This window comes from Sprattus sprattus (genome assembly GCF_963457725.1).
Source record: "Sprattus sprattus genome assembly, chromosome: 2".
NCBI classification, from domain to species: Eukaryota; Metazoa; Chordata; class Actinopteri; order Clupeiformes; family Clupeidae; genus Sprattus; species Sprattus sprattus.
The window spans coordinates 57,970,087-57,980,489 of record NC_137921.1 but is presented as its reverse complement, the minus strand read 5'-3'; the positions used below and the strand labels follow the sequence as shown (position 1 = coordinate 57,980,489).

Sequence of the window (10,403 nt, the reverse complement as noted above, 5' to 3'; positions counted from 1 at the left end):
GCAGTATGAAGGGCTCTGGTATTTCTACCAGTTTTCACTTTCAAAGCGCAACTGTAGCATCTAACTGAGCATCACTGGGGATATTCAAATTTGTATTTTATTTTTCAGACTTAAAGCGAAGACTGGACAGTCTAGTGCAACTCTATCACCAGCTGTATAAAGTGTACAGTTTGTTTTAAAGTGGTTTCTATTGTATTTTTCTTCTTTTCAAAGTTTAAAAAAATAAATGAAACCTCATTTCATTCATTTTCTGTGTCTGCAGTCATGGGAAACATGCAAACAATTAAGTTGTATTTACTATATTGGGATATACACAGGTTCAAATAATTTTCATAAAAGCACTCAACAGAAACTGAAGGCCAAACTCACTCAATAACTGTATTACAATGACGGTCAGTGAAAGGCTACTCTCAACTGTTTGCGTGTGTGTGTGTGTGTGTGTGGGTGTTAACATGAGTACCATGTTCCTGTATAAGTCTTTGCAGAGAAAGTGAGCACACTTGGTCACACAGTGACCTCTAGTGGAGCTGTTCTGAACTAAAGCATGCAGGGAAATATCCAAAAGATGTTATGGTAACCAAGGGCCATACCTTACTTTTATTTTAAAGCCATAATTTGTAAAGTTATGCAGCAACCACTAACTGTGAGTAAACAACACAAAATAAGCAAACAACAATCAACAAAAGGTTTTGAACAGTGCCTTCAGAGACAAGATGAATACTTGCTTATATTTAGTCATTTAGCAGATGCTTTTATCCAAAGCTTCGTAAAATGAGAGAACAATCAAACTCTCTTGTAGAATAAATAACATGTTTATTTTCACCATTGTCCACAGGATGGGGAACATCTAGATAATGAAAAATGTCTTTTGTTTGGCTATTTTGAACCTCAGGTGTCTATTTGCCTCTCTTGGCCTTGATCTTCCTCAGGTAGAATTCCAGCTCTTTGCCTTCCAGGATGTAGCCGTCAGCTCTACCACACTGCCCAGGCCTGGAGGCTATGCATGCTGAGAGGCTGAGAGAGAGAGAGAGAGAGAGAGAGAGAGAGAGAGAGAGAGAGAGAGAGAGAGAGAGAGAGAGAGAGAGAGAGAGAGTGTGTGAGTGAGTGAGTGAGTGGGTGAGTGAGTGAGTGAGTGAGTGGGTGAGTGAGTGAGTGAGTTCACAAAACACCTGTGAGAAAGCCTGTTATGATTGAAATCTTTCATCAAGGTCTCCATGCATGGAGTCAATGGATTTAGAAAACAAAGGTTAATCCAGTTCATCCAGTCATAGTTTTTGCTTGCCACTTAAGCATGGCTATCTGCAAATCTTTCAAAAGGATTTTCAAAGGAATGTTAGAGATCCGGATGTCTTCTTGAACCTTCAAAGAAGTCTTGGTAGTCTAACAGGGCATTACGAGACCATAATGTGCCATTGAGAGTTCATAACGTGCCATTGAGAGGTGTTAACGAGCACAGGACTAAACTAGCAGCTTTCCCTGCATGAACTGCTCCTCCAGTAGACTGCTGATCTTGCCCTTCTTCCTGCGCCCCTCAAATTTCTTCTGGACCTTCTTGGACCTCTTCCTGTTCAGCACCTCCTCCTCTTCAGGAGCCTGGGGGCAGGAGACTTGCATTTCAGATCACAGCTGGAGCTTTTGGAAAACATCCTTCCCAGTGCTTTTTCCTTAAAAGGTACAATATGTAGTTTCATTTGTGAAAAACAAAAGAATTCTAGACCAACTGCAATGATGTAAGAAACATGTATGAAAACAATGACAACAATACATTTTCAGTGTCATATAGGTCATACATATGGGTCAGCAGTCTGTGCAAGAAACGAAACCCACATATTGAACCTTTTTAAATTCAGCAGGTATATATTTTTCCTCAACTGGTTAAGCTACTAACACCAGGACTGAGTGTCTGCACACTGGATACCTACCAGCTTTGCTCCCTTTTTGCGACCAAGGGGTGTGGCGTGGTGGCCCTCAAACCACTGTCTAAAGGGGGTACTGTCAACCAGGATGTTGCAGTTCTTCACCAGTGTCTTGGTTCGCACCAGTTCATTATTGGAGGCATTGTAGACTACATCAATGATCCTCGTCTTCCGGGTACAGCCTGTTAGACAAAAATAAAACATTAAGCCTATAACCTTATCACCAAGGTCTTTGCATTGAAAGACTATCCCAGCCAAGTTAAACTACAACTAGGTTCCTCTACTTCATTTAAGGGCAACTCGTGTCCACTGGCTTTTATGATAAGTTTGCACAGGAGGGCCAAAGAGAGGTATTCAGTTCATTGTAGAGTGCAATGATCCACTCACTTTAACCTCAAAACAAAAGTATCAGCCGGAACTGCATTTTCTACGTCTATTTAATCCATAGCCTTTTATCTCCTTGTGGTGTCCTGGCTTGCGCAAGACATTTGCCCTAGAGGGATATTCTGTTCTGATCAAGCAATGCTCCTCTGAAAGACGGGGGTGATGACAGGTCTTGTGGGAATATGTAGTTACAGTATATTAAAACTGGACAAGGCCTCAAAGAGTGCCAGACCAGATTTCACAACAGTTTGATTCTCCGGAATTCACTGCCATTCATTTCCTGCTGTGTGCACCGCTCACTGGTGTAACTTGGCCAATTCTAGGGCAGCTGGAGTTCTGGAATGTTAGAATATCTCTTAAATCAGAGTTATAAACTCAAAAACCCAGTCACATTTCCTAAAGACACTGGAGAGCAATTTCCATTGTCAGAAAAGGGGCAGGGAGAAATGGATGACAATTGATATAATTTGCTTTTTGTGAGCCATCAACACAAAGCCAAAATAGGTAACAATAGCACTAAGAAATTAAGAGAAAATTCTTGGGTGTTTAACTTGATTAACGTATAGGTTTTAGATAACAACTAAAAGCAGAATGGTTTCTCAATCCTTTCAACTTTTATTAAACCAGGAGAGACCCATTGAGATTAAGAAGCTCTTTTTTTCTCAAAAGAACACTAAGGTATGTGGCCTTACATTCAGGAGAAGTTTCCCATGTCTAGTCTCAGAGCTCTGTACTTCTTATATTGCCACCACGGATGCGCACTGTGTGGATACGGCGGGGACCAATCTATTAAGGAAACAGCCATGAGATGTGCCCACGAGACTGGAAATAGACGGCATTACTACGGGGCATTCATTTGGGTAATTTTTATTAAACAAGTGGTTTAAACAAGAGACAGACATCACCGCAGCTGTCATACCTTTGTGTTTGCAGGTGGACGGCGAGCTCACACTTCCTCTTCTTGTGATAGAGCTTCCTTTTCCCTCCGATCTTGCGGTGCTTGTGCCAGTAATCCCGGGAGATACCTGTGAGCGTCAGAAAGTACCACCTCAGGCCTCGACACTGACAGTACCATAACAGGTGTCAGTGCAAACACACATATACAGACCTTCTACACTAGACCATAAACCACATCAGTTCATGTGGACCCACTTTGTTTATATGCACTTAACAGAGACTTAACTAATGGAAGGACAGTATCTTAGATGAAGCTTAAAAAGACGCTTGTGGCTGATCACATCAATGCGCAATTCCTTAATGTTCAACCCAGGCCATGTAATGCACATAAAAAGCAATGCTCTTTAAATCGAATGCAACACTGCTACAGCTCTCACGTTAGAACGTAAATGTATTTTAAAACAGACTGGCCTGCAGCATTTCTCTGCAATTACTCAAATGTAAGGCGACATTTTGGTAGCTCTATATAACAATACTTAAATGAGAAACAAGAGTGGTATCCTATCATACAAATGTGTAAGACCGCTGTCTCGAAATCATCTTAAATGATCACTGATGTTACGTGTCAGTCAGGCTCTATGTGACAGCGGTCAATAAAACTAGTTTTCAAAGAAAACTCCTATGAGACACTTACCCATTCTTAGGCGCTGTCTGGATAGAGATACATTAGTGGCTAATGAGCTTAAGGCGTCACCTCACATCGCGAGATAAACCAAGGTATGCTACTTTCTACTGTCCAAGGGTGTATTCCTTTAACTTTGTATTTCCTTCAGTTTACAGTCGGATTTTTTCTGACACTTTCCACACTGAAAAATATGCAATTTTGTTACAGTAAAACATATTTATTATTATTGGCATGTACAAATTAAAATTTGCATCCTTCTAACACATATGCTCAAAACTGAGATCAGTTGAGTTATTACTTTATCAAAGTCAGAGCGTGAATGATTGTAAACATGTCCGGATTCCGCACTTTTTTTCAGCACAATGTTCTTTCCAGTAAGGCAGGTACTGAAATCCAGTCCAGTCTAGCAAGTTTCTGCTCAGCCACCATAATGATCATCTCCTCGTAATTGCTGTGAATTGCCTCAGAGTTCCTCTTGCATGGATTACAATTCACTTTGTGCCCATTATAACTTCTTGCTCTTCCTGTTGACATAGCTCTGGTAGTAAAAGTTGCTGAAGAGCACAATGAGGCTGAGTAGGTAAGCGAACACAAAGGCATTCATGGCTTTAGGGAAGTCACAGTCCGTAAAAAACAAGTTGTAGGTGGTGTGGATGGTCAACAGGACAAACTGCAGCTGTAAAAACAGAGTTTCTAATCAGAAAACCTCAAAGATACCTCAAATAAGTTATTTATTTAGCATACATTCCCACAAGTACATTGTGGCATGTTTGGTGTCTTCTATATAGTACCTTTAAAAAACACTTTGGCATTTACTTAGAGATGGCAGAATCAAGTTAACTACCATTACATGTTCTGGGATTGGGATTGAAGTAGATAAAATCACACCAAGCACACTGAAAATTACCCAAGGTTTTTTTTTAACGTAAAATATTTACCAAAAGCAAAATCATTATTTGTGAAACACATTTTGTACAAAATGATATGTTAATTCTCATTGGCGATCCATTGAAATGAAGGAAGCATTTTTAAACTCACTTCCAGATCACAACATTACCTCTTCTGGCAATGGGTAGGAGTGTAAAGAATTGTGGTTACATAAAAGGCCATTGCAATCGAAATGCAACACTGCTACATCTCACGTTACAGTGTAACTTTATCTTAAAACCGACTGTGGCCTGCAGCATCTCTCTGCAACAACTCAAATGTAAGGCGCCATCTTGGTAGCTCTATATTACAATACTAACATGCTTTTTTTCTTGCTAAATTTCCAGTTGGTGGTGCTGGTGCTCATAGGCGTAGTTGTAACACTACTTATCTTTTCTTTGTATGTATGTATGTATGTATGTATGTATGTATGCATGCATGCATGCATGTACACTACCGTTCAAAAGTTTGGAGTCACTTAGAAATGTCCTTATTTTTCAAAGAAAAGCACTGGTTTTTTTCAAAGAAGATGACATTAAATTAATCAGAAATACAGTCTATACATTGTTAATGTGGTAAATGACTATTCTAGGTGGAAATATCTGGTTTTTAATGAAATATCTACAAAGGTGTATAGAGGCCCATTTCCAGCAACTATCACTCCAGTGTTCTAATGGTACATTGTGCTTGCTAATCGCCTTAGAAGACTCATGGATGACTAGAAAACCCTTGAAAACCCTTGTGCAATTATGTTAGCACAGCTGAAAACTGTTTTGCGGCTGAGACAGGGCTATAAAACTGGCCTTCATTTGAGCTAATTGAGTATCTGGAGCATCACATTTGTCGGTTTGGTTATACTATCAAAATGGCTCTAAAAATATAACTTTCATGTAAAACTCGCCAGTCTATTCTTGTTCTTAGAAATTAAGGCTATTCCATGTGAGAAATTGCGAAGAAACTGAACTTTTCCTACAACGGTGTGTACTACTCTCTTCAGAGAACAGCAGAAACTGGCTCTAACCAGAGTAGAAAGAGAAGTGGGAGGCCCCGGTGCACAACTCAGCAAGAAGACTAGTTTATTGGTGTCTAGTTTAAGAAATAGACGCTTCACAGGCCCTCAACTGGCAGCTTCTTTAAATGGTACACGCAAAACGCCATTGTCACCTTCTACAGTGAAGAGGCGACTCTGGGATGCTGGCCTTCTGGGCAGAGTGGCAAAGAAAAAGCTATATCTGAGACTGGCCAATAAAAAAAAAAGATTGATATGGGCAAAAAAACACAGACATTGGACAGAGGAAGATTTGAAAAATAAATTCTGGACGAATTTAAAGTTTGAGGTGTTTGGATCATACAAAAGAACATTTGTGAGACGCAAAACAGGTGAAAAGATGCTGGAAGAGTGCCTGACGCCATCTGTCAAGCATGGTGGAGGTAATGTGATGGTCTGGGCCTGCTTTGGTGTTGGTAAAGTGGGAGATTTGTACAAGGTTAAGGGGATTTTAAATAAGGAGGGCTATCACTCCATTTTGCAACGCCATGCCATACCCTGTGGACAGCGCATGATTGGAGCCAATTTCCTCCTACAACAGGACAATGACCCAAAGCGCACCTCCAAATTATGCTAACACTATATAGGGAAGAAGCAGGCAGCTCGTATGCTGTCTGTAATTGAGTGGCCAGCGCAGTTACCAGATCTCAACCCCATTGAGCTTTTGTGGGAGCAGCTTGGCCGTATGGTACGCAAGAAGTGCCCATCAAGCCAATCCAACTTGTGGGAGGTGCTTCAGGAAGCGTGGGGTGAAATTTCAACAGATTACCTCAACAAATGAACAGCTAGAATGCCAAAGGTCTCCAATGCTGTAATTGCCGCAAATGGAGCCTTTCTTGACAGAAGCAAAGTTTGAAGAACAAAATTAATATTTCAAATAAAAATCATTATTTCCAACCTTGTCAATGTCTTGACTATATTTTCTATTCATTTTGGAACTTATTTGATAAATACAAGTGTGAGTTTTCATGAAAAACATGAAATTGTCTGGGTGACCCCAAACTTTTGAACGGTAGTGTATGTATGCATGCATGTATGTTTGGTGCTTTCCTATTGTATTTTCAAATGTCGCACAGTGTCCTCCTGGGTCAACACTACTCCACCGCTCCAAACTCACCAGCTGCAGTGATGTGAGGTAACGCTTCCACCACAGGTACTTCTGCATATGAGGTCCCAGTGCTGCCAGGCCGTAGTAGGTGTACATCACAGTATGCACAAGGGGGTTCAGAACACCTATGAAGAAAGCTGGGGTGGAAAAAAAAACAACAAGAAACTAAGAAGTGCAAGTCTAAACATACAAAGTATAAAAGTGTTAAAATGCTGTTATTTCAGACTTTTGTTTCTGGTATACAGTGGGGAAAATAACCATTTGAAGCCCTGCCGATTTCGCAAGTTTGGCCAGTTGCAAATTAATGTGTGATCTAGAATTGTAATGGTAGACGTATTTTAACAGTGAGAAACAGCATATCAACTAAAAAAATCCAGAAAACTGCATTTTATAACATTTATGACTTTATTTGCTTTTGATGCAGAAAATAAGTATTTGAACCCCTAGCAAAACATGACTTGGTACATGGTGGTATAACCCTTGTTGGCAAGCACAGACGTCAGACGTTTCTTGTAGTTGGTCACCAGGTTTACACACATCTCAGGAGGGATTTTGGTCCACTCCTCTTTTCAGATCCTCACGTAATCCTTAAGGTTGCGTTTTCAATGGGAGGGAATGAGGTTCAAGCCCAATATTCCACATTACATGGCCCCATCCATAGTCCCCTCAATGCGGTGTAGTTGTCCTGTACCCTTGGCAGAGAAACAGCCCAAAGCATAATGTTTCCACCTCCATGCTTGACGGTGGGGATGGTGTTCTTGGGGTCATATTCAGCACTTCCCCCCCTCCAAACGCGGCAAGTCGAGTTGATGCCAAAGAGCTTGATTTTGGTCTCATCTGAACACATCCTGTCTCCCAATCCTCCTTAGAATCATTCAAGTGTTCATTGGCAAACTTCAGATGGCCCTGTACATGTGCTTCCTTGAGCAGGGGGACCTTGCGAATGCTGCAGTACTTCAAAAAATGACGGCGTAGTGTGTTGCCAATGGTTTTCTTGGCGACTGTGGTCCCAACTGCCTTGAGATCACTCACAAGTTCCCCCTGTGTAGTTCTGGGGTTATTCTGCACTTTTCGGATGATCACCGATACCGCACGAGGGGACACCTTGCATGGAGCCCCAGACCTTGAGCGACTGACAGTTGTTTGGTGTTGTTTCCATTTACGAATAATCGCACCAATAGTTGTCTGCTTCTCACCAACCTGCTTGCTGATGGTTTTGTAGCCCATTTCAGCCTTATCTCTTTGGTCTTGCCAATGGTGGTGAGGTTTAAGGTGTGATGTATGATTCTTTGGACAGGTTTCTTTTATATACGTCACCAGTTGAGATCAGGTGTACCTTGTTAGACCTAATGATGACGAATCTGTGTGCTTCTTGGGCACATAACTGGTAATTGGGAGCCAGAATTATTGCTGTTTGCTTGGGGGTTCGAATACTTATTTTCTTCACCAAATGCAAATTTAGTCATTAATGTTATAAAATGCAGTTTTCTGGATTTTTTTGTTGATATTCTGCTTCTCACTGTTAAAATACCATTACAATTCTAGATCACGCATTTCTTTGCCAGTGGCCAAATTTGTGAAATAGGCAGGGGTTCAAATACTTATTTTCCCCACTGTATGGTAATTTAGGGTACATTCAAGTATATGCATTTTTACACACACAACTCTGCAGAAAACTAATACTTGCGAACCACCGTGTACTTTGATCTATACTGATCAAAAATGAATGGATGGATGGACGAATGTATCCAAGTAAGTCTGCTTGGCCTTTAATGTGGCCTTAAACATTTGCAGGTGATACTCACATTGACCACCAGCAAGATACTTCACCCCTGCCCACCAGTTGAAGATCATAGTGCTATGGTGATACACATGTAGGAAGGTTAGCTGGTTGTTCTTTTTTCTCAAGATGAAAAAGACCTACAGGGTGGGAAAAGAGACAATGGTAAGCCGTGTGGTTCCCCCTTGACTCACTTACTGCTGTTATATTTTTGTTGCAGTTCATACCGTGTCACTGAGCTCAATAACTTTGGAGAAGAAGAACCACCAGCACACACTAGCCATCTGCCAGAGGAGAACATGACATGAACACTTGAATTCCCAGAGATAAATTACACATAATCTTAGACATATTAAAGTTTCAGAATTCATTGTAAATAGTTTAAATTTACTTTTACATGTATGATCATGCATTGGATTCTAATTTTAACCTAAAATGTGACAAGCTTAACTTTAGAGTTGAACTTCTTTTCAAAGAAGACTAGTGCCTAAAGAAGCAAAGTAGGAATGGGCCCATACAGGTTTTAACAGCAAACAAAGTCTACTGAGTGACACTTGTCCAAAGTAACATAACCTCATCGTCATATACAAATCAGATGACATGTTGTTGCAGAGGCCACCTTTCAGACCTTGATCCAAGTATTGTGTCTAAAGGTCTGCTCCTACAACCAGCCTGAAAACACCTCATGCTGTATTAATGCTCAAAGTACCATATTCACTGGAAATGTGAGATGGAATATGTGAAGATAGTTATTTTGCAGAAGTAGGCTTTTACCCTCATTGCCAGGGGGCTGGTGCTGTAGTCTACTGGTTGACACAGGTAGCTATAGTTAGCTAACCAGGATGCCATTACAAACTATGGAGATAGGGAAAATTGGATCGTTAGCTGACTGAAAAAAAGAGATGAGTTACAACTCTGTCTACAACTTGGATCCAATGATCAAATGAGTAGCCAAGTGTTAATTGTGAAGTGTCTACTAAAACAAGCATATTAAGTAAAACGGCACTAAAGCACAAGCACACCTATGAAGCACTACTGTAACTAAATGCCATACCTCGTGAAACATATAGACGGACAGAAGCACCATTGCAAAGTTGTAGACAATGAGCACAACTTTGAGATCGACTGGCTCTCTGTCTTTCATTAGTTTGGGTCCAATCCATATCACACCGAGATATAAAAGAAATGTGCAGATAACTGGCACAGGAGAATACACCAGCAGCCATGGATCTGTTCTTTTATCTAAAAAAAAAAAAAGAGAGAAAATAGTGTACTAAGTATTAGTGTATATTGTAGGTCACATCATTAAAGCACAGGAGTAATTCCATTCTATGGCACAGACAAAGTAGCCAATGACATGTCACGTCATGATTTTTTTCTTTCCATGTGCGTTTGGCCGAATCAAATGTGTACAAGGACGAACTTTACCTTGGCGTGACATGTATTCAAATGTAACACAAGTTAACAAGGATGTCGCGTTAAGTTACCTCCATTCTCCAAAATCCACCGATGAAACGATTCCAATTTCTCCCATGCCGAAGCCATTATAACCACTCAGGAAAAAATACTTCCGCGTGCAATCAATTCAGCTGCTGCGGAAGTTGGGTATAAAACTCTAACAAATAAGATTCTGCAATAAACATAAAGAAAGCTAGCAA

At 40.6% G+C, this 10,403-nt stretch overlaps 2 protein-coding genes across 2 annotated transcripts; both read right to left on the bottom strand.

The window, feature by feature from the left end:
- Nucleotides 1-896: 896 nt before the first annotated feature.
- Nucleotides 897-3,895, bottom strand: rps8b (ribosomal protein S8b; the record flags this gene model as incomplete). The annotated part of the gene is given in 9 exon segments (XM_080860311.1): nucleotides 897-1,006; nucleotides 1,464-1,593; nucleotides 1,923-2,098; nucleotides 2,993-2,997; nucleotides 2,999-3,039; nucleotides 3,042-3,086; nucleotides 3,220-3,242; nucleotides 3,245-3,325; nucleotides 3,892-3,895. Coding segments are annotated over 9 exon segments (615 nt in total).
- A 492-nt stretch (nucleotides 3,896-4,387) lies between these two features.
- On the bottom strand, nucleotides 4,388-10,290 carry elovl8b (ELOVL fatty acid elongase 8b; the record flags this gene model as incomplete). The annotated part of the gene is made up of 7 exons (XM_080832698.1): nucleotides 4,388-4,558; nucleotides 6,975-7,102; nucleotides 8,771-8,885; nucleotides 8,973-9,029; nucleotides 9,520-9,600; nucleotides 9,800-9,987; nucleotides 10,233-10,290. 7 exons carry the CDS (start codon nucleotides 10,288-10,290, stop codon nucleotides 4,388-4,390), a joined length of 798 nt encoding a protein of 265 aa, XP_080688824.1.
- Nucleotides 10,291-10,403: the final 113 nt, after the last annotated feature.